General features: G+C 55.9%; 1 protein-coding gene across 1 annotated transcript; it reads left to right on the forward strand.

Moving 5' to 3' along the window:
- The first annotated feature begins 695 nt into the window (after nucleotides 1–695).
- Nucleotides 696–17,698, forward strand: Syt3 (synaptotagmin 3). The gene is made up of 11 exons (XM_077793102.1): nucleotides 696–756; nucleotides 1,398–1,530; nucleotides 3,030–3,195; nucleotides 5,809–6,337; nucleotides 8,038–8,413; nucleotides 9,419–9,637; nucleotides 12,213–12,333; nucleotides 14,449–14,620; nucleotides 14,692–14,824; nucleotides 16,062–16,130; nucleotides 17,218–17,698. The coding sequence occupies exons 3-10, from the start codon at nucleotides 3,045–3,047 to the stop codon at nucleotides 16,125–16,127; spliced, it is 1,767 nt and encodes a 588-aa protein (XP_077649228.1). The 5' UTR covers nucleotides 696–756; nucleotides 1,398–1,530; nucleotides 3,030–3,044; the 3' UTR covers nucleotides 16,128–16,130; nucleotides 17,218–17,698.
- The last annotated feature ends 8,938 nt before the right edge of the window (nucleotides 17,699–26,636 follow it).

Consider the following 26,636-nt stretch of genomic DNA (forward strand, 5'->3'; position numbering starts at 1 on the left):
GTGGCTAGGTAGATCTGGACTTCGTCAAGGGAATTAACCTCCATGGGTCTTGTTTGTCTCCTCTGTGAAATGGGAATAACCTAATTGCACCCATCTCAGCACCAAAGTGAAGATTAAACGAGAAAATCCTTTCAAAGCACTCAGCACATTGCCACTTTATCATAGGAAGAGGCAATTATCATTAACTGCTATTAATATACCAGAAACTGCTTCTTGCTGCTTTTAAGAAGTATTCATTAAAGCACCGACTTGGTGCTAGAGCTTCATCTATCCTGACTGGTTTTTCAAACTCTGCATCCCTTAGGAAATAAGTGGATTGTTTACAATCTGCTGGTGAGAACGGGGCGAGGAGCCAGGATCATACAGCAAAGAGCGGCCCCTTTGGAGCCTCCAGCTCGGCCTCCGCCTGTGAGGCCTCCTCCTGCTGCCAGCCCTCAGAGCGGCTCAGGGGGAGGCACCAGGGTCCGGGGTTTCTGGGTCTGAGAGTCGCAGAGCCCTCGTGCTGGGAGGACAGGGGTCCTGGTTCCAGATCTCTGATGTGGAGGCGCACTGGGTCTCTGATGCCTCGGTGCCGGGAAGTCTCCCTCCTTCCTCGCTGCAGCCTCGCGATTTTGGCTTTCGGGCGGCGGGTGGGGAGGGGAGAAGGAGGGGGTGCAGGGGGAGGAGCTGCGGGCCTGCGACAGGGGCGGAGGAGGAGCCGGGCGGGCACCGCGGCGGGCGCGCGGGGCTGCGGCGGCGGCGGCGGCGGCGGCTCCGGTGAGTCCGCTCCTCCCCCTCCCCTGCCACAGCCCCCGCCCCAGCCCGAGCCAGGGGGCGGCCCCAGCGCGTGGGGCGGGGGTCGGTGCCGAGGCCCGTGGCTCTCGGGCCGGGCAGTGGGAGTCTGCAGCGCTCGCTGGCCGCTCCGGGGGAGGGGCACGTGGCCCTGGAAGGGGGATCCCCAAACACCTGGGTGTACCCCACCCCTCGCCCACCGATTCCCGACGCGCGGGGATCGTTTACCCATTCCCTGGCCCCTAATGACTTAGGTCCCCGTGGTCTTTCAAGGTCCTGGACATCGTTCCTCTCCCCTACAGTGTCTTGGGACCTTGGCATCTTAACCCCCCCACCCATACCTCCAAAAAAAAAAAAAAAAAACCCTTGTCCTCTCTGCAGCCCAGAGAGGCATTCAGAACTTCAACTCCCAGCAGCCTTTGCAGCGCCCGGTCTAGAAAGCCTCCGCAGAGCGAGCGCGAGGCCTGTCGGGAATTGTAGTCTACGAGCTTTTACCGGCGCGGGGCCCGGAGGTGGGAGGGGGCAGCGGGACCCCCGGGGTCGCCTGGGGTCGGGTGACTGGTTCCAGTAGGGCAAGATGTATGGCTTTGGCTGAGCTTTCCCCCTCCTTCGGCCTCGGCCCCTAGATCAGTCATCCCCTCTCACCACCTGGCGCGCGTGGGGACGGGTCTGCAGCCCCTTGTCCGCCCTACAACCCTCATGGGCTGCCGCCCGCCGCCGCCTCGGCTGCCACTCAGGACAAGGCAGGGATAAGCGCAGGTGAGTCTGACCATGCCTCTTTCCGAGTCCTGGCCTTTTGCAGCACCCCCATGACACCTGCCCATCTGTGAGCCCGGATCTGTTCCTCCCTAATTTCCTTCGGCATCCCCTTTCCAACCCATCTCTGATGTCTGGCTCCAAACCCTGTGTCACTAATTCTCCCCCCTCCCACATTCACCTCTCTCTCCTGGCCCCCTCTCATTTATGTCCCCATGCAACCTTCCCTTCTGGACCCACTCTGTCTGCCCAGCTCTCCTCTCTACCCTTGTGTCTGTCTTGAGCTCAAGCCATTATCTGTCTGTCTGGGCTTTGTTTCTGCATCCCTTTATCCTCTTCTCCTGCTGTTTCTCTTTGGAAGCTATTTCTGCTCACACTGCCACCTGCCCCTTGTTGCTGCCCCTCTGTCCATTTTTCAGCTTCCATGAATTACATACCAGCTCATATTTTTGTCTCTGTCCAGCCCAAGTCACAATTCTTGACTTCCCCTCCATCTGTCTGTACCTCTCTCCTTCTCCTCTGGTCTCCAGGTTGCCCTCTCCATTATCTCTGTCTCTCCTCCCATCATCTCTCCCTTCCCTCAACTTGGTTCCTGTCTCTGCATCCCCATCCCTCCCCATAATTCACCATACCTATCACCTCTTCTCTGTTTTCCTGGTCCTCTAACTGCCCACCCCAGTCTGGTTCCTTCTCCTTCCTCTGACCCTCTAAGCACTTTCCAACCTGAAGCCCTTGCTCATGCTGTTCCTGCTGCCCCAAATGCTTTGCCCTGCTCTAGCCTCATTGCTACTCATGGCTGGCTCCATCTTGTCCTTCAAGTGCCAGAGAGCCCTCCCTAACTGTCCCCTTCCTGGTTCCTTTGTGGCCCGTCCTCCAGCTGTTTCTTTTGAAGTGGAGTGTGTCTTCTTGTTGGTGTTGGTTTGTTTACTTGTTTGCTCTTCGTCCCCTGTCTTTGGATTGTGACACTGAGGAGGCCCCGTACTTTGTGACACTGAGGGGCCCCCGTACTTTGTTCTCTGCTGGATCTTCAGCAGCCGGCACAGAGCCTGGTGTGTAGTTGGTGCTTGATGAAGATGTGTTGGAAGAATGAATGAATGATGAATGGCCTTCTCCTCATGGGTCCGTCCCTAATCTCTGTCCCTTCCTCTGTGCAGCCCTAATCTCTGTCTCCTTGTCTGCCCATCCCTTTATTTGTGCATCCTGACTCTGCCCCTTTGCTGACCTTCCCAGTCTGCCCCTCCAGGTCCACTTGTCCCTGTCCTCGGTCGTCTTGTCCACTCACGCCTTTGTCTCCTTAGTGTGTCCAACCTATGTCTCTATCTTCTTGTCTGTCCACCCCTGACTTCTGTCCTTTTGTCTATCTGCTCCTAATTTCTTTCCTTGTCCATCTCTCCCTCATGATTGTGTTCTTGTCCTTCTTCCTCTGATCTTGGTCCCTGATCACCTGCCCCTGCTCTCTGCCCGCTGCCCACCCCTTCTCCCTACCCCGCTCCCAATCACAGGACCAGACGGACACCATGTCTGGAGACTATGAGGATGACCTCTGCCGGCGGGCTCTCATCCTGGTCTCAGACCTCTGTGCACGGGTCCGAGACGCCGACACCAATGACAGGTGCCAGGAGTTCAATGAGCTACGAATCCGAGGCTACCCCCGGGGTCCAGATGCAGGTCAGCACCCCAGCTGTCTTGGCTGGCCACCCACCTCCACAACAGCCAAGACTTCCAGGAATTCAGAGCAGGCTGCTCAGCTTCCCGTTCCCTTTGGGAACAGTCGCACTTAGCACCTTGAACCCCTCCTGCCTGCTGCTACCCCATTCCCCAAACCTCTCACCTAAGGAGAAGGAGCTGTGTGGTTAGTCACTTGACTGCGGAACCACTTGACCTCTGACCTTTTGCATTTTGCTCTGTGGCCTCCCCGTAGCTGTGGCCCTTGGTGCATCTCACACAGTGGTTCCAAGCTCAGGTTTGAGTCAGGCTGTCTGACTTGTGGGTATCCAAATCCCACCTCCCTGCCCGGTAACTGGATGGCCTTAGGAAAGCGACTCTTCTTCTATACCTCAGTTTCCTCATCTGGAAAATGGGGACGATAAAAGTGACTACTTCATAGGGCAGATGAGAGACTCAAATGATGCAACCCATGGGAAGCACTTAGAACACTGGACACAAAGTGACCCTAAAGCCAATCCTGGGATTTACTTATCGAGCACCCGCTGTGGATCGGGGACCAGGCGAGGTCCTCCTCATTGACTGTGCACAGTGGTCCTCCATGGTACATATATCCTGGTTTTCTACAGGGAAAACTGAGGCTCAGAGGGTGATGTGACTTGCCTGATGTCAGAGAGCTAGGAAGCAGCAGGGTTCTGAAACCAGGAAATGTCACGCATGCCACCACAGCCTCTGGCTGAGCACTGGGTCAGGGCTGGGCCCCCTGTGTGTAGGACAGCCAGGGGCCACTGATGACGAGTGAAGGCCAGAGAGTGGCTGTCTCTTGCTCAGAGTCTTAGGTGAGTAGTGGGGCCAGAATTTGATCCTGGAGAGTCTAGTCCTTGGGATCCCAGGGACCCCCCCTCAGGTTCACGGATTTACTAGAAGAACTCGGAATTGAGAAAAGCTGTCGTATGGTCCCAGGTCCCGGTGAAATAAGCCACTCCTATCAGGCCCTTGTCTGTCTGTCCTGGCAGTTTCCCTCCCAGGAGCTGGTCGAGGGCCAGCCTTCTCTGCAGGGAGGTGTGACTCCTTTGCTGTGGAGTCACACACCTCCCCAGACCTGGCGGCTCCCGGGCCTGGCGTGGGGACGAGGGACCCGTCAGCCCTGGAGCGCTCACGGTCTGACTTGGACAGTGAAGGCTGTTCAGTCTTCCTCCAGAGGGACCCCCGGCCTCCGCTCCACCCGCATTCAGGAGGCTTTTAAAGTCCTTGCCTCTGGTTTCTAACGGTCCCCAGAACTTGCAGCAAGTTTGGGTCACTCAAGGGAGGAGGCAGGGAAGTTTAGGATTCCTCTGCCGGTGGTTGGTTACGGCCCTGCAGGGTCACGTTCTCTCTCTCTCAGAGCCTGGGTTTTCTAAGTGTAAGATGGGACAAGTGATCCCTAGGTTACACACGGTCAAGGATTAGTGTCACACACCGCTGTAGCTTCAGTGAGCAGTACAGGACCAGGAGGTGTCTGTTCCCTCTGTCTGTCCCCTGAACACTCAGCCGTCCTTGCTGGTAATGACTTAGCCACCTACTTCCCCACCGTAATCTGCCACCTACACAGGCAGGGCTCACCTGTCTTCTACCTCGATGACCCCCAGGAGCCAGTCCCAGAACAAGTGCACATTTCCAGAAAGCCCCACTCCTGGTACCAATCACTGAGCAAGCCACCAATTCTTGGTTGCAAGAAACAGGCTGTTGCCTGGGTTTCTCTGAGGCAGAGCAGCATGTCACAGGCATTTGGAAGCTGGTGTTATGCTGCTGGGTCACTTCATGGAAGCAATAGGACTAATTATTCCAATATGAAGTCACACTGGAACTAACATTTACTAAGCATGATTGAGGTAAGATAGCACAGTGGTGAGGACCATGGGTGCTCCTGCCAGGCATCCCAGGCTCAGATTGTGACTCTACCACCTAGCCACGGAAGGACTTTGGGCAGGTGATTCTAATGACCTCAGTTACCTTTTGTGGAAAATGGGAATAATTATGTTGCCAGCTTCATCTGGGGCACTGAGGTGTCCAGTATGTGGCCACCCATGAGCAAATGTCTTAGGATATTCCACATTTACCTCTGCATTTCTTCAAACCAAAAAGCAGGATGATCTTTCCCATCGGGCAAATGGAGAATGTAAGGCTCAGAGTGGTTCAGACAGGTTCCCAAGGCCACAGGGCAAACTGTGATTTCAGTCCTGACCCTCCTGACACTGCCATGCATTCCCACTTTTCCTGGACCATCTCTGAGTGTTTGGGAGGGGCCTTGGTCTTGTCCCAGGTGTTGTGTTTTCTTATCGGAAGGGGGACGGGGCTCTGATCAAGAGAGTAAAATGTGGAGGCAGACAGCTGGGGCCAGACCTCAGCTCTGTCCTCCATAACCGAATGCAAACTCTCAACCTCTTTAGACCCGGTCCTGTGGAATAGCTCCCTCCAGGGCTGGGGAGTTTAAATTGCCTGCAGGAGAAGTGCTGGGGACGATGCATGCCAAATACCGATGCATGCCAAATACCGAGGGTCGGCCCCCTGGGGACTCAGGGGGAGAATGCACTCTGACCCACCCTGACCCCTGACCTCTGTCCTCACTCTTTCTAGACATTTCCGTGAGCCTGCTGTCGGTCATCGTCACATTCTGTGGCATTGTCCTCCTGGGTGTCTCTCTCTTCGTGTCCTGGAAGTTGTGCTGGGTGCCCTGGCGGGACAAGGGAGGCTCGGCAGTGGGCGGCGGCCCCCTGCGGAAAGACCTAGGTCCTGGGGTTGGGCTGGCAGGCCTGGTGGGTGGTGGCGGGCACCACCTGGGGGCTGGCCTGGGTGGCCATCCTCTGCTCGGCGGCCCACATCACCATGCCCACACGGCCCACCATCCGCCCTTTGCCGAGCTGCTGGAGCCGGGCAGCTTGGGGGGCTCCGACCCCCCGGAACCCTCTTACTTGGACATGGACACATATCCAGAGGCGGCAGCAGCGGCTGTGGTAGCTGCTGGGGTCAAACCAAGCCAGACATCTCCTGAGCTGCCCTCTGAGGGCGGGGCAGGATCTGGGTTGCTCCTGTTGCCCCCCAGTGGTGGGAGCTTGCCCAGTGCCCAGTCGCATCAGCAAGTCACCAGCCTAGCGCCCAGCACCAGGTGAGAGCCACTGCTGGGCTGGGGTCGACTCTGAACTTCTGCTCCTCTGTGTCTCTTTCCCATCTGTGACTTTTCTGAGTTCTGGGTCAGGAAGATTGTGGTCTGGACTCCTGGATCCCAGGAATGAAGAGGCGGAGGCCCCAGACTCCGGACCTAAGGGAGGATGGGGCTAGAGGGGCCTTTTTTCCTCTGCCCTGAAGGAGAAGGGCCTGGAGTCTTGGGGACTTGGATTCTTGGGTTCAGAGGCAGGAGAGGGCTGGGGACAAGAATATAGAGTCAGGAAAGTGGAGGAGAATGGGAATTGGATCCCCAAGGCAGAAGCAATTATTCCTCTGGTTCACTTTAAGCTGGGATTAGCCCTGGGGACCTGGAGCCCATTCCAGGGTGGCTCATTCTGCATGTGGACCTTGAGCATCTGGCATGAGCTCGGCCTGACTGCCCTGGAGCACCCCTGAAGGTCCAGAGGAGACCCTGTTCCCAGGCTGGGAGGAGACCAGGGGCTTCCTGGAGGTGGAGGTGCCTCTGCTGAGTCAGGCAGGGGGCAGGGGAGTGGCTGTGCATTCTGGGAAAAGGGAACTAACCACGCAAAGGCGAGAGGGGAGGTGCAAGTGCACTGGGGGAACAGCCAGGAGTCACTGGGTGGGAGAGGGACGTTGGAAGATGGGCTGCAGACACCAGACCACACAGGGCCTCAAGTGCCAGGTAGGGAGGCCGGGCTTTGTCCTGTGGGCCCTGGGGAGCAATGAAGGGCTGTGAGCAGGGGAGGAGCAGGGTCAGTTCTGGGTGTAGAAGGACCCCTCTGGGGCCACAAGGAGTGGACAGGAGGGAGACTGGAGGCTGGGAGTCCCAACCGAAGAGGACAAGCCTTGGTTGGGAAAGGGCAGTGGCAATAGAGAGGACAGGTGGGGGAGAAGAAGATTCAGAGGGTCTGGGCTATGTGAGACCCCAGGGGCCCAAGAAGTTATTCTGAGTCACCAGTTTGAGGTCCAGAGGAGGCTTCCGAAAGCCGATTCACAGGTCTAGGGACAGAGCTGGCCTAGCAATGGGGCTAATTCCCCCCAGATACAGATGAAGAAACATGCTCAGTGAGATGTCAAGGTCACAGAGTGGGTACAGGAAGGGATCACAGCCACCTCTCTGGGAGCTGAGAGGGAGGCAGGGAGGAGTCCCAGGTGGTCAGATGCAGCCAAAGATCAGAGCCACTGGGTCTGACCTGGACCCCTGGGTCTGAGGGAGGAGGCTGGGTCTAGACCCTGGGTCTGAGGGAGGAGGCTGGGGCTGGACCCTGGGTCTGAGGGAGGAGGCTGGACCTGGACCCCTGGGTCTGAGGGAGGAGGCTGGGCCTGGACCCCTGGGTCTGAGGGAGGAGGCTGGGCCTGGACCCCTGGGTCTGAGGGAGGAGGCTGGGCCCGGACCCTGGGTCTGAGGGAGGAGGCTGGATCTAAGGGAGGAGGCTGGGTCTAAGGGAGGAGGCTGGGCCTGGACCCCTGGGTCTGAGGGAGGAGGCTGGGCCTGGACCCTGGGTCTGAGGGAGGAGGCTGGATCTAAGGGAGGAGGCTGGGTCTAAGGGAGGAGGCTGGGCCTGGACCCCTGGGTCTGAGGGAGGAGGCTGGGCCTGGACCCCTGGGTCTGAGGGAGGAGGCTGGGTCTAAGGGAGGAGGCTGGGCCTGGACCCCCACCTTGGTCTCCCCTGTCCACAGGTACCCAGCCCTGCCCCGGCCCCTCACCCAGCAGACTCTGACCACCCAACCTGACCCGAGCAGCGAGGAGCGGCCACCTGCCCTGCCCCTGCCCCTCCCCGGTGGAGAGGAAAAAGCCAAACTCATTGGGCAGATTAAGCCAGAGCTGTACCAGGGCACGGGACCAGGTGGCCGGCGGGGTGGCGGGGGCTCTGGCGAGGCAGGGGCACCCTGTGGCCGCATCAGCTTTGCCCTGCGGTACCTCTATGGCTCCGACCAGCTGGTGGTACGGATCCTGCAGGCCTTGGACCTGCCCGCAAAGGACTCCAATGGGTTCTCGGATCCCTATGTGAAGATCTACCTGCTGCCAGACCGCAAGAAGAAGTTCCAGACCAAGGTCCGAAGCCACGGGCTGCAGTTCAGGGTTCCGAAGAGCAGGGACCTAAGGGCCTGCACCCCTGGGTCCAAGGGAGGAGGCCGGACCTGCACCCCTGGGTCTGGGGGAGGAGGCTGGGCCTGGACCCCTGGGTCTGAGGGAGGAGGCTGGGCCTGGACCCTGGGTCTGAGGGAGGAGGCTGGGCCTGCACCCCTGGGTCCAAGGGAGGAGGCCGGACCTGCACCCCTGGGTCTGGGGGAGGAGGCTGGGCCTGGACCCCTGGGTCTGAGGGAGGAGGCTGGGCCTGGACCCTGGGTCTGAGGGAGGAGGCTGGGTCTGGACCCCTGGGTCTGAGGGAGGAGGGCTGGGCCTGGACCCTGGGTCTGAGGGAGGAGGCTGGGCCTGGACCCTGGGTCTGAGGGAGGAGGCTGGGCCTGGACCCTGGGTCTGAGGAAGGAGGCTGGGTCTGGACCCCTGGGTCTGAGGGAGGAGGGCTGGGCCTGGACCCTGGGTCTGAGGGAGGAGGCTGGGCCTGGACCCTGGGTCTGAGGGAGGAGGCTGGGCCTGGACCCTGGGTCTGAGGGAGGAGGCTGGGCCTGGACCCTGGGTCTGAGGAGGAGGCTGGGCCTGGACCCCTGGGTCTGAGGGAGGGGGGCTGGGCCTGGACCCTGGGTCTGAGGGAGGAGGCTGGGGCTGGACCCTTGGGTCTGAGGGAGGAGGCTGGACCTGGACCCCTGGGTCTGAGGGAGGAGGCTGGGCCTGGACCCTGGGTCTGAGGGAGGGGGGCTGGGCCTGGACCCTGGGTCTGAGGGAGGAGGCTGGGGCTGGACCCTGGGTCTGAGGGAGGGGGGCTGGGCCTGGACCCTGGGTCTGAGGGAGGAGGCTGCGGCTGGACCCTGGGTCTGAGGGAGGAGGCTGGGGCGGGGCTGGACCCTGGGTGTGAGGGAGGAGGCTGGGGCTGGACCCCTGGGTCCTGGGAAGGGGCTGGGGGCATGTTGTCTGCTTCCCTCTCTCGCCCACTGCCAGGTGCATAGGAAGACCCTGAACCCCGTCTTCAACGAGACGTTTCAGTTCTCGGTGCCCCTGGCCGAGCTGGCGCAGCGTAAGCTGCACTTCAGCGTCTATGACTTTGACCGCTTCTCGCGGCACGACCTCATCGGCCAGGTGGTGCTAGACAACCTCCTGGAGCTGGCCGAGCAGCCCCCCGACCGCCCGCTCTGGAGGGACATCGTGGAGGGCGGCTCGGTCAGTAGCACCTGCGTCCCACCGGCCCTCGGCTGACTTCCCCCTCCCCAGCCTGAGACACTGGTTTTGTGCCCTCCTGGCCCCGGGACTTCCTCACTTCTTGTCCCGGGGGTTTGTGGTTTGGTTGTTTTAATGGGTCGTGACACAGCAATGGGCCTCTCATCCCCGACCCCGACTCTGTCAGACGTTAGCATCCGCCTGGATCCCAGATTCCCGGGCTTCAGGCCCCCTCCCCACCCACCTGATGATGTCACCGTGCAACCCTGTGACATCTGCCCTCCGACCCCAGGTTTCTGACTCCCCAGCTTCCTTCACCTCCCACCTCCTGACCTTCCAGTTGCCAGACCTCCGAAGCCGCAGGCCTCTCTGATCTCGGGACTACTCCACTTTTCAAACCCATGACCTTCCAACTCCCCCCCTCCCGCCCGTCCTGTTCTGCCCAGGGTTTCTTCCTGCCCCCTCTCCTGAGTCCCGACAGCCTGATGGCCCAGGCCTTAAGCCTGCTGGGATCCCCAGTCCCCCATGCCTCCCAGGGCCCGGATGGTGGTGCCCACAGGCTCTCTCCCAGGGCGCCCTCCTCCTTTCTTACAAACCCACCCTCTGGCAGCTCATCTGTGGGACCCCAGAGTCAGCCCCAGGCCTGCTCCCCGGGATACCCACCTCCCGGTTCTCTGTCTCTGGGAGCCGTGGACGGGCAGCAAGGCCTGTTCGCACACCAGGACAGGGCTGTTTCCCTGTCTGGCCAGTGGCACACTGGGTGCCTACGGCTCTTGCCACGGGCCCCCACGGCCTCTCCCTGGCCATTGCCCTGTCCTGCAAGCCCAGCCTCTGGACCTAAGCGCCTAGTGCCAGGGACCCTGCCTGCCGTCTTCCCATCTGTCACACCTCTGCTCTCTGAGGCTGCCTCAGCAGCCCCACAGGCCCCCTCTCTTGTCCCCTTGTGCCCTTCCCCTCCCATCTGCCCCCGGCTCATCCACTCATCCCTCCTCCCCCAGCCTGTCCTCGGGAGCTCAGGTCTGGGCGGACACAGCTGGGGTCAGGGGAGGTGACAGGAGGCAGGGAGGGAAGGGTATTCTGAGCCCAGGGAGCAGCCTGGGCCAGGGCCTGAGGTGATGGGGGAGGGGTGGGACGCAGGGCCCTGGCAGGCTGCAGGGCTGCCCAACGCCGTGTAGTTCCTGGCCAGCCCCGGCCACTGCTCCATCTCTGTGTCAGGGACAGGGGGTCTGTCTCCCTTGAAGCCTCGCTGCGACTGGGGAAGCGGTTCAGTGATGCCACCTGTCCTGCAAGCTCCAGGGTCCCCTCCTACTGCCCTGAGCAGATGATTCGCCTCTGTGTCCCCAAAACACTGGCCCCTAACACCGTCGGTGATGACCTAGACCTGGGCCCCAGGTCTCTCTCTGCATGTTGGGGGCCCAGTCGCTGCTCCCCCTCCTCCCCTTCATACCCCTAGGGTTCCCACGCCCCTTCCCACCCAGTCCCCCTCTTGCTCTGGTCTCTGCTCCCTCACAGGACCCCGGCCCTGTCTCTCCCTCCTCCACTGGGTCTCTGTCTCCCTCCTCGTCTCTGTCCTCCTCTCTCTGGGTCTCTGTCCCGCACCCCGCCTCCCCACCCCCACCCCCCGTCTCTGTCCTCCTCTCTCTCGTCTCTGTTCTCTTCTCTCTCTGAGCCTCTGTCTCTCTCTCTCTGGTCTCTGTCCCCCTCTCTCTCTGGGTCTCTGTCCCCCTCTCTGGGTCTCTGCCCCCCCCCTTCTCTGAGCCTCTGTCTCTCTCTCTCTGGGTCTCTGTCCCCCTCTCTCTCTGGGTCTCTGTCCCCCTCTCTCTCTGGGTCTCTGTCCCCCTCTCTCTCTGAGCCTCTGTCTCACTCTCTGGGTCTCTGTCCCCCTCTCTCTCTGGGTCTCTGTCTCACTCTCTGGGTCTCTGTCCCCCTCTCTCTCTGGGTCTCTGTCCTCCACTCTCTCTGGGTCTCTGTCCCCTTCCCTCAGGGTCTCTGCCCCCCCCCTTTCTCTGGGTCTCTGTCCCTCTCTCTCTGGGTCTCTGTCTCACTCTCTGGGTCTCTGTCCCTCTCTCTCTGGGTCTCTGTCCCTCTCTCTCTGGGTCTCTGTCTCACTCTCTGGGTCTCTGTCCCCCACTCTCTCTGGGTCTCTGTCCCCTTCCCTCAGGGTCTTGGTCCCCCACTCTCTCTGGGTCTCTGCCCCCCCCTTTCTCTGGGTCTCTGCCCCCCCTTTCTCTGGGTCTCTGTCCCTCTCTCTCTGGGTCTCTGTCCCTCTCTCTGGGTCTCTGTCCTTCTCTGGGCCTCCACCTGTGGTCTCTTTCCACCTGTCTCCAACAGCATCCTGGCCCCTGGCCCCTCCACTACTGGGTCCTCTCCTCCCCCGCTCCCTCCCCTCCCCCTCCTTCCCACCTTCACTGCAGAACACACAGGCTCTGACAGTGGTGGGCAGCTGTGTCCAGGGAGCTCAGGCCTTGGCCCAGAGTCAGTGCTGAGTGGAGTGGATGGGGCTGAGCCTGGGTGTCAGAGGAGAGAGCGGAACCAGGACGAGATGGGCCCGGCATCACTGAACCCCTTCCACCTGCAGGAAAAGGCAGATCTTGGGGAGCTCAACTTCTCACTCTGCTACCTCCCCACGGCCGGGCGCCTCACCGTGACCATCATCAAAGCCTCTAACCTCAAAGCGATGGACCTCACCGGCTTCTCAGGTGAGTTCCAGGGGAACACTAGACTAAGGGAGGAGGCCTGGGGCCTGGGTCCGAGGGAGGAGGCTGGGCCTGGACCCTGGGTCTCAGGGAGGAGGCTGGGCCTGGACCCTGGGTCTGAGGGAGGAGGGTCTGGGACGTGGACCCTGGGTCTGAGGGAGGAGGGTCTGGGACGTGGACCCTGGGTCTGAGGGAGGAGGCTGGGCCTGGACCCTGGGTCTGAGGGAGGAGGCTGGGCCTGGACCCTGGGTCTGAGGGAGGAGGCTGGGCCTGGACCCTGGGTCTGAGGGAGAGGGATGGGGCCTGGACTCCTGGTCCTGGACCCCTGGGTCTGAGGGAGGAGGCTGGACTCCTGGGTCTGAGGGTGGAGGCTGGGCCTGGACCCCTGGGTCTGAGGGTGGAGGCTGGGCCTGGACCCCTGGGTCTGAGGGAGGAGGCTGGAGCTGGACCCTGGGTCTGAGGGAGGAGGCTGGGCCTGGACCCTGGGTCTGAGGGAGGAGGCTGGGCATGGACCCTGGGTCTGAGGGAGGAGGCTGGGCCTGGACCCTGGGTCTGAGGGAGGAGGCTGGGCCTGGACCCTGGGTCTGAGGGAGGAGGCTGGGCCTGGACCCTGGGTCTGAGGGAGGAGGCTGGGCCTGGACCCTGGGTCTGAGGGAGAGGGATGGGGCCTGGACTCCTGGTCCTGGACCCCTGGGTCTGAGGGAGGAGGCTGGACTCCTGGGTCTGAGGGTGGAGGCTGGGCCTGGACCCCTGGGTCTGAGGGTGGAGGCTGGGCCTGGACCCCTGGGTCTGAGGGAGGAGGCTGGAGCTGGACCCTGGGTCTGAGGGAGGAGGCTGGGCCTGGACCCTGGGTCTGAGGGAGGAGGCTGGGCATGGACCCTGGGTCTGAGGGAGGAGGCTGGGCCTGGACCCTGGGTCTGAGGGAGAGGGATGGGGCCTGGACTCCTGGTCCTGGACCCCTGGGTCTGAGGGAGGAGGCTGGACTCCTGGGTCTGAGGGTGGAGGCTGGGCCTGGACCCCTGGGTCTGAGGGAGGAGGCTGGAGCTGGACCCTGGGTCTGAGGGAGGAGGCTGGGCCTGGACCCTGGGTCTGAGGGAGGAGGCTGGGCCTGGACCCTGGGTCTGAGGGAGAGGGATGGGGCCTGGACTCCTGGTCCTGGACCCCTGGGTCTGAGGGAGGAGGCTGGACTCCTGGGTCTGAGGGTGGAGGCTGGGCCTGGACCCCTGGGTCTGAGGGTGGAGGCTGGGCCTGGACCCCTGGGTCTGAGGGAGGAGGCTGGAGCTGGACCCTGGGTCTGAGGGAGGAGGCTGGGCCTGGACCCTGGGTCTGAGGGAGGAGGCTGGGCCTGGACCCTGGGTCTGAGGGAGGAGGCTGGGCCTGGACCCTGGGTCTGAGGGAGGAGGCTGGGCCTGGACCCTGGGTCTGAGGGAGGAGGCTGGGCCTGGACCCTGGGTCTGAGGGAGGAGGCTGGGCCTGGACCCTGGGTCTGAGGGAGAGGGATGGGGCCTGGACTCCTGGTCCTGGACCCCTGGGTCTGAGGGAGGAGGCTGGACTCCTGGGTCTGAGGGTGGAGGCTGGGCCTGGACCCCTGGGTCTGAGGGAGGAGGCTGGAGCTGGACCCTGGGTCTGAGGGAGGAGGCTGGGCCTGGACCCTGGGTCTGAGGGAGGAGGCTGGGCCTGGACCCTGGGTCTGAGGGAGAGGGATGGGGCCTGGACTCCTGGTCCTGGACCCCTGGGTCTGAGGGAGGAGGCTGGACTCCTGGGTCTGAGGGAGGAGGCTGGAGCTGAACCCTGGGTCTGAGGGAGGAGGCTGCAGCTGGACCCTGGGTCTGAGGGAGGAGGCTGGAGCTGGACTGTGGGTCTGAGGGAGGAGGCTGCAGCTGGACCCTGGGTCTGAGGGAGGAGGTCTGGTCCTGGTTCCCTGGGTCTGAGGGAGGAGCTGGGCCTGGACCCTGGTTCTGAGGGAGGAGGTCTGGTCCTGGTTCCCTGGGTCTGAGGGAGGAGGCTGGGCCTGGACCCTGGGTCTGAGGGAGGAGCTGGGCCTGGACCCCTGGGTCTGAGGGAGGAGGCTGGGCCTGGACCCCTGGACGTGAGCCCTGAGCCCTTCCCTCTCCCTAGACCCCTATGTGAAGGCCTCTCTGATCAGCGAGGGGCGGCGTCTGAAGAAGCGGAAGACCTCCATCAAGAAGAACACCTTGAACCCCACGTACAACGAGGCGCTGGTGTTCGACGTGGCCCCCGAGAGCGTGGAGAACGTGGGGCTCAGCATCGCCGTGGTGGACTATGACTGGTGAGCGGCGCTGCCCGGGCGGGTGGCGTGGCCGTCCCCCCTTCCCCTGGTAATCACCACCCGCACCCCAGCATCGGGCACAACGAGGTGATCGGAGTGTGCCGCGTGGGCCCCGAGGCCGCCGACCCCCACGGCCGCGAGCACTGGGCGGAGATGCTGGCCAACCCCCGCAAGCCCGTGGAGCACTGGCATCAGCTGGTGGAGGTGAGTGCGGCGGGCAGACGCTCCGGAGGAGGGAGGAGCCGCAGGGTCTAGGGTCAAACGCCTGCTCCAGCACTGCTGTGCCACCCGGGCAAGCCGGTTTACCTCTCTGTGCCAGAGTTTCCTAGGCTGGGGCCTAGAGCTGTTAATAGCAACTCCCCTTAGGGACAGATGTCAGGATTCGGTGAGTTGAGGGTTCCGTCAAGGGTGGGCTGATATTATGACCCACGGGTGCTAGATATTAATAAAGGGGGAAACTGGGTGATAAAATGAAGCATCTTGGAGCAGGTCGTGAAAATTAGTGGATGTGGTGTCCTGGGTGAGGACATTGATAATAAATAAGAAAATAATAAAGTCAAAATGGAACACAGCAGCTGGGTGAGGTGGCCCATGCCTGTAATCCCAAGGGCTCTGGAGGCTGAGGGTGGAAGATCCCAAGTTCAAAGGCAGCCGCAGCCACTTAGTGAGGTCAAAAGGCCCTAAATCCTCGGTCAGTCCAATGATGGCATGGGACCACTATCCTCATTTAAAATTTGGTATTTTGTTCATCATGGATCTTTGCATTCATTTTGACTTTTAAAGAATATCACATTAATATCTTCCTCAGCTTGATGGCTGGGTGGGGCCACAGCCATGGCACTTGGGTGAATTCCCCATGGCGTCAGTCCGGTCCTGCCTGGACTTCCTTTCTGGTGGTGATGAGGGGTTGACCCTCTGGGTACAGAGCTTGGGTCCTAGACTTGAAGACTCTGACTCTGGTGGGAGGGAGGCCCCACCAGAGCCCCCCACTCCTTTAGTCCTCCAGGCTTCTAACTCACTTGCTCATTCATTCCACAAACTTCTCCGGAAGGTTTCAGTGAGCCACAGCCCAGGCCCGGCGGTGCTGGAGGGCTGGCTCCTGACTCTGCCCCTGAGTTTCCGCCTACAGAGCTTTGTGGGGCCCCAGAGCCGCCCCTGCTCCTCCCCTGCTTACAGCCCTCTCTGGCCCCTCAGTTCCCCCAGGACAAAGCCTCAGGTCCTTGGAGGCCAGTCGCCCTCGGGCCTCATCTCCCCTTGCACTTGCAGGGACTGGCCTTCTTTGTGCCGCGGTTCCCTGTCCACAGCAGGAGATAGTCATTCCATTGCCCCGACCCGGAGCTGAGTGTGAAGAGCACACAGGCAGGAGTGCTGTCTCTCCTGTTGATCCTTAGTGGTCGTTTTGCCTCTGTCCCCTGCTGAATGTTCTGGATTTCCCCTTCAGGAAAAGACTCTGACCAGCTTCACAAAAGGCAGCAAAGGACTATCAGAGAAAGAGAACTCAGAGTGAGGGGTAAGGAACCCAAACAGGGAGGGGGGCCAACCCAGTCTGAGGGAGGAGGCTGGGCCTGGACCCCTGGGTCTGAGGGAGGAGGCCGGGCCTGGACCCCTGGGTCTGAGGGAGGAGGCTGGGCCTGGACCTCAGGGTCTGAAGAAGAGGGGCTGGGCCTGGACCCCTGGGTCTGAGGGAGGAGGCTGGGCCTGGATCCTGGGTCTGAGGGAGGAGGCTGGGCCTGGACCCCTGGGTCTGAGGGAGGAGGCTGGCCTGGACCCTGGGTCTGAGGGAGGGGGCTGGGCCTGGACCCTGGGTCTGAGGGAGGAGGCCGGGCCTGGACCCCTGGGTCTGAGGGAGGAGGCTGGGCCTGGACCCTGGGTCTGAGGGAGGAGGCTGGGCCTGGACCCCTGGGTCTGAGGGAGGAGGCTGGGCCTGGACCTCAGGGTCTGAAGAAGAGGGGCTGGGCCTGGACCCCTGGGTCTGAGGGAGGAGGCCGGGCCTGGACCCCTGGGTCTGAGGGAGGAGGCTGGGCCTGGATCCTGGGTCTGAGGGAAGAGGCTGGGCCTGGACCCCTGGGTCTGAGGGAGGAGGCTGGCCTGGACCCTGGGTCTGAGGGAGGAGGCTGGCCTGGACCCTGGGTCTGAGGGAGGAGGCTGGGCCTGGACCCTGGGTCTGAGGGAGGAGGCTGGGCCTGGACCCTGGGTCTGAGGGAGGAGGCTGGGCCTGGACCCTGGGTCTGAGGGAGGAGGCTGGGCCTGGACCCTGGGTCTGAGGGAGGAGGCTGGGCCTGGACCCTGGGTCTGAGGGAGGAGGCTGGGCCTGGACCCTGGGTCTGAGGGAGGAGGCTGGGCCTGGACCCTGGGTCTGAGGGAGGAGGCTGGGCCTGGACCCTGGGTCTGAGGGAGGAGGCTGGGCCTGGACCCTGGGTCTGAGGGAGGAGGCTGGGCCTGGACCCTGGGTCTGAGGGAGGAGGCTGGGTCTGGACCCCTGGGTCTGAGAGAGGGAAGGCCAAGGCCTAGGCTTTCTGGTCCCCACTGATGGGGACTGGAAAGGTCATGACCTTACTCTCTGGTTGCTGACCTCCCTCTCTTGCCCTGTTGTGCAGGTCTGGCCTAGGCCTGGGATCGGACCAGGCCCCCATCCCTTCCTGCCCGGACTGTGAACTCATCTCCTCGAAGCCATAATGTCCGAGCTGCTGGTGCGGGCCACCCTGGGCTTGCCCTTCCTCCCCCTGGAGCGGGAGGCGGGGAGGCAGGCCCAGCTCCCTGTTTCAGGGTGGGGGGCTTTCAGCCTCCACTGTCTGTCTTCTCTCTCCTGGGGCTCCCCCTCGAGGCAAGGGGCCGTGCATGTCTGGGGGACCCCCACCCCACAAACCCTCTGTCTCTGTCTCTTGACTGTTTTCCCAGACTTGGTGTCCTGACCCTTGTACGAGTGTGGATGTCAACAGACCAGTCCTCTGTGTCCCCCCAGACACTCGCTCACACCTGTGTCCACCCCTTGTGTTCGCCACACCCCGTGTCTGGCCGATCCCCCCCACCGCTGCTGCTATCAACGCCAGAATAAACACACTCCGTGGGTCTCACTCACTGGCGGCTCCTGTCTTCTCTGGGACCTAGAAGCTGTCCTGGAACATGCCGGCTGAGCGTTCAGACACAGGTGTGTTTCCTTCCGTGGCTGGCCAGCTTCGTCCATCCCTCTGAAACATAGTTGCTAAAGATTCCATTAGCCAAGACTGTTGTGTTATAGGTCACAAAATGCTACACAGATCCTCCAAGAGAACTGAAAGACCTCTTCTGTTCGTGGGGAGTTTGGGGGAACACAGGGACTTCAGGCCTAGTTGGATGCAGGGGTCCAGTGCCTCTTCCACGTCTGTGCCCTCCACTGTGGCCATCTAGGTCTCACAGTGGTAACAAGATGACTGCTTGGCATCCAGGCTTGTTAAGCTGCATCTGTTACAACGCCTTCGGCTGCAAAAACCAACCAACAAAACCCAACAACAAAACGGAACGGGCTTAAGGGATGGAGGTTTCTTGTGCTCCCAACAAATCTTTTAGGGTTAGTTCAGGCACCAGGCTCCACAACACCAGCCCCTGAGTTGGCATCTCCGAACTGGCTTTGCCTTCCCCTCACGAGGACAAGCTGTCTGAAGCCACCCCAAGCATGATGTCCTCACCCAGCAGCATTAAAGCAGGCCGTGTTGACGGGCCTCACCTTCTGTGCTCAGCTCTTTCTCCCCCGAAAGGGCACTAGTTTCTCTTTTGCCAGAACTGGGCTCTGTGGCCTCCTTGAGTTGCAAAGCACTCTGGGAAGTGGGCATGTGTCATGTCTGGTCTCCATCATGGGGTGCAAGGCTTCGCCACTGAGGAAGAGAGGGAGGGAGGCAGTGTCGGAGTGAGACGTTTACAGGACCTGCTGCAATTTTAAGAGATTAGCAGGTCCTGCTATATTTGCCCACAGGGCAGATAATTTCTGAGGTAGCAAAATGTGGCTCCTCTCTGTCCCTCCATATTAATCAGGGAAAAAAAACTCTGATTGGTCTTGTTCAGACTTTAGATGCCCACCACCGAATTTGCACCCAGCTGGGCAAGCATGCTCTTGGGTCCCTTCCCCCTCATCACTGAGGCTCCTGCCCTGCCCTCCTGCCTCTGATTGGCTCAGACCCCCTTGGGACTCCTCCCTTTTTCCTGGAAGGGTGAATTCATCTCCTAGAAGCCTTAACATTCATATATATATATATATATATTTTTTTTTTTCTTTTTAGTTGATGGACCTTTATTTATTTTTATGTGGTGCTGAGGATCGAACCCAGGGCCTCACACATGCAAGGCAAGCGCTTTTACCACTGAGCTGCAGCCCCAGTCAGCCATAACATTCTTTAGCAGAGAATGTAGGGGGGTCCCTTGATTGTCAGTCCTGGAAGACTTGCATGGCAGTGGACAAGGGACCGTCCCTTAAAATAGATGTCCACCACATTCTATTACGTCCTGCCCTTGGCTATTTGGAGTGAATTCACACTACACACCTTTTTCCAGAAATCTGTGATGCCAAACCACATGACTGCTGTCCTTGCTTGGTAGGCTGCTGTACCAGGTGGCTCAGAAGGGCTCACGGGAACAACACGACCTATTCCCTCCCAGTTCAGGAAGGCGGAAGTCTGGCGTCAAGGGGCCCACAGGGTTGGTTCCCTCTGAGGCCCTGGGGAGGAGCCAGTCCATGCTTCCGTCCTGACTGCTGGCAGCTGTGGGCAGACCTCGCATTCCTTGGCTGGTGGATTGTCACTCCGGTCTCTATGTCCACCTCCAGATCACTTTCCCCACAGCCCCCGCATCTTTCTCTTAATAAGGACCCTTGTCACTGGGTTGGAGCACCAGCCTAAATATAAAATGATCTCCTTTGCAGATCCTTAACTTAATTCCATCTGCAAAGACCCTTTTTCCAAAGGTTTCCATTCACAAGCTCTGGAGGTTGGGACGTGGACTGTCTTTTGGGGTCTACTGTGACCCTACGCCCACCTGGAGAAAGGGTGTCCCTTTCTTACACACATAATCTTAACATGTGACTCAGTAATCCCTCTCCTAAGTATTTATCCATAAGAGTAAGAACATGGGCACACAGATATTCATAACAGTCCTGACCAGGAACATTGGGAAGCAGCCAACTGCCCATCAGCAGGAGAAGGGAGAGTGGAGGGCGCTGTCCCTGCAGGACTACAGGTGACTGGGCAGTGAAAAGAACCACCTACCGACAGGTGTCGCATTGCAGGTACCTCTCGGAAACCTGTGTTTGGTGAAGGGAGCCTGGAGCAGAGGAGTCCAGGCGCACGCTGTGTGGTGACCTTTACATGAAATTGTACAGCAGGAAACTCTCATCCACAGGGACAGAAAGCAGATCTGTGGCCTGGGCCATGATGTGTGGCGTGTCAGGATGGGCCATGACGACAGATGGGCACCAGGGAGTATTCTGGGATGGTGGAGCTGCCTTCTGTCTTGATGATGGGGCTGGTCACACCACTGGACACACCGGCCAGAACTCATTGAACGGTGTGCACTCAGAGTTGGTGCACTAAAATATTTTAATTGAAAGGACTAAAATTTTTTAAATTGTTCCAAAATACATGTAAAATTTACCGTTATTTTTGTCCTGTGAAATTTCTACTTAATTTTTTTTTGCTTTTTAAAATTGCTAGTTACACATAAAAGTTATATGTAATTACATATAAAAGTGGGATTTATTGTTATTTATTCATACATGCACACAACATGATGATATAATTGGGTCAGTTCTGTCCCCCCAATACCTCCCCTCTCCTCTCCTCCCTCCTCCTCCTGGTCCTCTTCTTCTACTCTACTCCTTTCCCCTTCCATTTCTGTGAAGTCCCCCACCCCGTTTCTCCCCCCATTTTCCTCTCTGGCTTCTACATATGACCCTTGAGCTCCTGACTCAGACTTATTTCAACTTCCATCCATTTTTCTGTACATGACATAATTTCATTTTTATTCGTGGCTGAGTAAAACTCCATTGTGTATCTCCACCACATCTTCTTTATTTATCTGTTGATGGACACCTAGTTTTCTTTCCTAATTTGGCTATTGTGAATTGTGCTGCCATAAACATGGCTCTGCATGTGTCCCTAGAGCACGCTGACTTTAATTCTTTTGGATGAACACAGGGGAGTGGTCTGGTTGGGTCGTATGGTGGTTCCATAGTGATTGTACTAGTTCACAATCCCACTAACAGTGTTCCTTTCCCCACATCCAGCATTTATTATTTGTACTATCCATGGCTGTTGATCTAACTGGAGTGAGATGTAATCTCAGTGGAGTTTTGAGTTGCATTTCCCTACTTGCTAAAGATGTTGAGGTTTTTTCATAGAATTATTGGCCATTTGTATTTCTTCTTTTAAGAAGTGTCTGTTTAATTCATTTGCCCATTATTGATTGGATCATTTGTTTTCTGGGTGGTAATTTTTTTTTTAATTCTTTGCATGTTCTGGATTTAATCCTCTGTTGGAAGAGTAGCTAGCAAAGATTTTTCTCCCATTCTGTAGACTCTCTTTGTGCTCTGATTGTTTACTTTGCTGTGCAGAAGCCTTTTAATTTGATATCGTCCCATTTATTAATTCTTGGCATTATTTCCTGAACTTCACAAGTCCTTTTGAGGAAGTCATTGTCTGTGCTTCTATGTTGCAGTGTTGACCCTATGTTTTCTTCTAGCAGTTGCGGAGTTTCTGGTCTAATTCCAATGTCTTTGCTGCACCGTTGGTTGACTCGCGCAGGGTGGGGGATCTAGTTTCTGTCTTCTACATAGAGGCTTCCAGTTTTCCCAGCACCACTGATTTAAAAGGCTGCCTTTTCTCCAATGTAGTGTTTGGCATCTTCGTCAAGGATCGGATGACCGTATCCGTGTGGGTTTGTCTCTGGGTCTTCTGTTTTGGACCACTGGTCTGTGTGTCTGTTTTGATTCCAGGGCGTGCAGCTTTGCTACTAGAGCCCTGTGGTGTGGTTTGCAGTCAGGTTTTGATGCCTGGCCTTTCTTGCTCAGGTTTGCTTTAGCTGTTCTGACTCTTCAATTTTCTCAACTGAATTTTAGGACTTTTTTCTAGTTCTGTGAGGAAGCAAACCACTTTTAGGTGAATGGGAACATCAGACACACTCACACTGTTGTGCACACATCACTGCCTTGTCTCCAAAATTGTTCCAGTTTCACATAATTGGAATTCTGAACACAGGAAACAACTCCCATGCCTCTCCTCCAGCCCCTACCACCTACCATTCGGTGTGGGGGGATCCTCTATGAGCTCAACTACTCTAGGTACCTCATGTAAGTGGAATCATACAATATTTTTGGGACTGGATCATTTCACTTGGCATAATGTGCTCAGGAGTCATTCATGTTGTAGCATGTGCCAGAATATTCCACCTTTTTAAGGTGAACTATTTTATGTGTTGACCACCTTTTTATCCATTCATCTGTTGGGACATTTGAGTTACTTCCTACCATATTTTAGCTATTGTGAATAATGCTCCTGTGAACATGTGGACACAGATACCTATCTATACACACACACTAAGGTTAACACCTGGGGTGCTTAGCCACTGAGCCACACCCTCAGCCCTCTTTTACATTTTATTTAGAGACAAGGTCTCACTGAGTGGCTTAGGGCCTCTCTAAGTTGCTAAGGGTGGCCTTGAACTTGTGATCCTCCTGCCTCAGCCTCCTAAACTTGTGAGATTTTTAGGTATGCACCACCGTGCCCAGCAGTATATTTTCTTTTACTTTTAAATTTTTTAGATGTTGATGGACCTTTATTTTATTCATTTATTTATATGTGGTGCTGAGAATCGAACCCAGTGCCTCACACATGCTAGGCAAGTGCTCTACCACTGGACCACAGCCCCAGCCCCTAGTATATTTTCTTAGACATGAATTATAGTTCATTAAGGTTGATTTCTTTAAAAATACTCCTACCTAACAAAATACAATCACCCAGGTGCAATGGCATAAACCTGTGCCGCTCCCCAAGGAGAGGCAGTGCAAAGTCATGTGGAACTTCAGAATGGGATCCTGGATGCTGGGCCTGCCTCTCAAGGACCACACACAGCCTCCCTGATGCAAAAAGGAATGCCAGGTGAATAGCCACCCTCAGCAACCCATCCTGGGGCAGAACAGGGGGGGATGACGGGAAAACCAGCACAGTTTCTATTTGAGAAAGGGAAGAAGAGAGACACACAGGGTGGCCATTTGCTGTCTGTGTCACAGAAAACTGGCCTTTAAAAACGAAGTAGAATATGGCTGCAGGAAAATGCAGAGGTGTGCAGTGTGTATCACTCAGGTCACCAGTCCCCACAGTCCCCCCAGCTCCCTTGGGCTACTCCTTCATGACCAAGGTAACTGTGTGATTACTGCCTCCCTAAGTCTGTTTTGCCTGGTTTTGGAAACTCCTTTGAATCTGACTTCTTCCAGGTAGCACATGTGTGAGATTGGTCCAGGTGGTGGCTGGCTGGTCTGGGTAATTTACTGTCATTGTCCTATGAGAGCATATTAGGGGACTAGCATGCCCATGTTACTGTCACTCAACCTTTGGGGGGGTTTCCGATTCGGCACTCACTGTTTTAGGGCACAACTGTAATCCCAGCAGCTCAGGAGGCTGAGGCAGGAGGATCACAAGCTCAAAGACAGCCTCCAGCAACTTACTGAGGCCCTAGGAAACTTAGCAAGACCATGTCTCAAAATAAAATATGAAAAGGGCTGGGGATGTGGCTCAGTGGTTGAGCGACACTGGGTTCAATCCCTGGTACAAAAAAAAAAAAAAAAACACACACACACAAAACAAACAAACAAACAAACAAACAAAAAACTTCCCTGACTCTTTGGCTTGTCTGTTCATTTTTTTTAGTGACTTTTTTGATTAACATAGTTTCTATTTTAATGACATTCAATTTATCAATAGTTTGCTTTATGGTTAAGTTTTTTTTTGTTTAAGAAATCTTTGCCTACCCTGAAGGTCCCAAAGATATTCTACAATGTTTTCTTCTAGAGGTTTTATTGATTAAGCTTAAATATTGAAATCTACAACCCATCTGGAATTCTGTGCCTGGTGTGAAGAAGAGGTCATTTGGAGATATATTATATCTCCAAATGATCTTTTGAAGAAATGATCTTAAAAAAGATCATTTAAAAATATCACTATACTTTGATTTTACTTTTGTTATAAATCAGATGACCATATATGTATGGACATTCAGGTGACATATATGTATGGACATTTAGTCTTGTTCTTTTGATCTATTTGTTTTCCTTGCAATAGCATGATGCTCTAATTGTTATTATACTGTTTCACTTTCTGGATGTTATTCTACCTTTTGGGTTTTTAATTTTTTTAGTTGTTAATGGACCTTTATTTTTTCATTTATATATAATGCTGAGAATTAAATCCAGTACCTCACACGTGCTAGGCAAGTGCTCTGCCACTGAGCCACATGCCCCAGCCCTATCTGTTTTATTTGTACCAAGGATTTAACTCAGGGACGCTTGATCACTGAACCACATTTCCAGCCATATTTTTATTTATTTAGAGACAGGCAGGGTCTTACTGAGTTGCTTAGTGCCTCGCTCTTGCTGAGGCTGGCTTTGAACTCATGAACCTCCTGAATTTACAGGCATGCGCCACTGCGCCAGGCTTACCTTTTTGTTTTTGACAGTGGGAATTTATTGACTTCTGGAACTGAGCTACATAACTAGCTTTAGGCAGGCTGGATCCAAGTGCTCAGATGAATTTATCTCTTTTCCTATTCGGGCGTTACTTGCTGTATCTTGACTTTCGTCTCAGGTAGAGACTCTCCCCTCATAAAGCAAAGACAGCCCAGGCTTTCATCCTATTAGCTCATCAACCTAGCAGGAAGAGGACAGCTTTGCACTAAATGCTGATTCCAAAGTCCCAAAATTAGCTCTCATTGGCCTAACTTGGGTTGCATGTCTATTTTCAGACCAATTATTATGGCCAGAGTGATGAAATATTCTCACTGACCTGGCTCTTGTTCCCACTGTTGGATCCCTGGAAGAATACAAAGGATGTGGGTTTAAACTGAGGAGGGATGATAGGAGAATCAGGAGTTTCAGAGAATGGAAAGAGAAGCTACAGATGATGGGGGAAATCTTTGCAAAACACATACCAGATAAAGGGATGGTATCCAAAATATACAAAGATCTCTTAAAACTCAACAATAAGAAATTAGGCAACCCAATTTAAAAATGAGCAAAATAGCTGAACAGAAAAAAAGAAGATATACAGATGGTTGTTATAGTGCGCGCATGTATGAATATGTAACAACAAATCCCACTATTATGTACAACTACAATGCACCAAAAAAATGGTGAGGGGGGTGAGAAAAAAGAAGGTATACAGATGGCGAATAAGCATACGAAAAGGCATTCAACATCATATGTTGTAGGAAATGAAAAATTAAAACAACAATGAGATACTGCCTCTCCCCATTAGAATGGTCCAAATCCAAAACACCGATACCACCAAATGCTGGTGAGGACACGGAGCAGCGAGAACTCTCATTCATCGTTGGTGGGGATGCGTGCTCACGCAGCCACTCTGGAAGACAGTTTGGCCGTTTCTCACAGAACTAAACATACTCTAACCATATGGTACAGCAGTCGAGCTCCTTGGTATTTACCCAAATGAGTTGAAAACTTATGTCCACACAAAAACCCGAACATGGATGTTCATAGCAGCTCTAGTCATAATTGCCAAAACCTGGAAGCAACCAAGATGTCCTTCAGTAGGTGAATAAATTCTGGTTCATATAGACTGAGTGACAAAAAGACAGGAAGGAATCTAAAATGCACAGTGCTGTGTGGAAAATGTCTATCTGGTAGGATCCCAATGATATGACATTCTGGAACAGCAAAACTAGAGAGACAGCAAAGATCAGGGGGTTAAGAGAAGCGAAAGATAAATTGGTGGAGTTCTGGGGTGTTCAGGACGGTAAAACTATTCTATGTAATGCTGCAAGAGTGGCTACATGTCATTACAGCTTTGTCTGGCTCTATGGAATATAGGACACCAAGAACCAGGCTCAATGGCACATACCTGTAATCCCAGTGGCTCAAGAGGCAGAGGCAGGAGGATTACAAGTTCAAAGCCAGCCTCAGCACCTTAGCAAGGCCCTAAGCAACTTAGTGAGAACTTGTCTCAACATTAAAAATAATTAAAAAGGCTGGGAGCCAGGTGCAGTGGTGCTTGCCTATAATCCCAGCAGCTTGGGAAGCTGAGACAGGAAGATCGTGAGTTCAAAGCCAGACTCAGCAAAAGTGAGGTGCTAAAGAACTCAGTGAAATCCTTTCTCTAAATAAATTTAAACACAAAATAGGTCTGGGGATATGGTTCAGTGGTCGAGTGCCCCTGAGTTCAATTCCCAGTACACAAAAATAAAATAATAGGCCTGGAGGTGTGGCTCAGTGGCTAAGCACCCTGGGTTCAATCCCCATACAAACATATGTAGAAGGAACCCTATTGTCAACTAGGATAGATTCTGGGAGATAATGATGTATCAGTGTAACAAATTATCAATTATAAAAAATGTACAATTCTGGTGGGGGATGTTGGTAATACTAGAGGCTATTGTAACAGGTGTATGAGGTGGGGAAGGAAGGGTATGAGAAATTGATGTACCTTTCCTCTCAATTCTGCTGCAAATCTAAGACTGATCTAAAACACAAAGTCTGGTTTTTAAAAACCATATACACCATAGAATGTACACTGTGCAGCTCGATGGTGAACCCTAACATAAACTAAAGACTTTAGCTAATAACATTGTATCAGTGTTGACTTATTGTAACAAATGTACCGTAGTAATGCAAAATGTTAACGGGGATTTGGGGGAAGGAGGTAGTAAGGGAGTATATTAAACTCTGTATTTTTCACTCAATTTTCCCTATACACTAAAACGGCTTTTTTAAAAAGTAAGTTAATAAAAAAGAAAATCAGAGATTAACAGATGTCAGGCAAAAACG

The sequence above is a fragment of the Urocitellus parryii genome, chromosome 15, assembly GCF_045843805.1.
Source record: "Urocitellus parryii isolate mUroPar1 chromosome 15, mUroPar1.hap1, whole genome shotgun sequence".
NCBI classification, from domain to species: domain Eukaryota; kingdom Metazoa; phylum Chordata; class Mammalia; order Rodentia; family Sciuridae; genus Urocitellus; species Urocitellus parryii.

What these genes read in the sequence shown, in the direction of transcription:
- Syt3 (XM_077793102.1), top strand. Translation starts at nt 3,045, where the DNA reads ATGTCTGGAGACTATGAGGATGACCTCTGCCGGCGGGCTCTCATCCTG. An exon ending in CCCCCGGGGTCCAGATGCAG is followed by an intron (nt 3,196 to 5,808) that starts GTCAGCACCCCA and finishes CACTCTTTCTAG; the next exon opens with ACATTTCCGTGAGCCTGCTG. An exon ending in ACATCGTGGAGGGCGGCTCG is followed by an intron (nt 9,638 to 12,212) that starts GTCAGTAGCACC and finishes TTCCACCTGCAG; the next exon opens with GAAAAGGCAGATCTTGGGGA.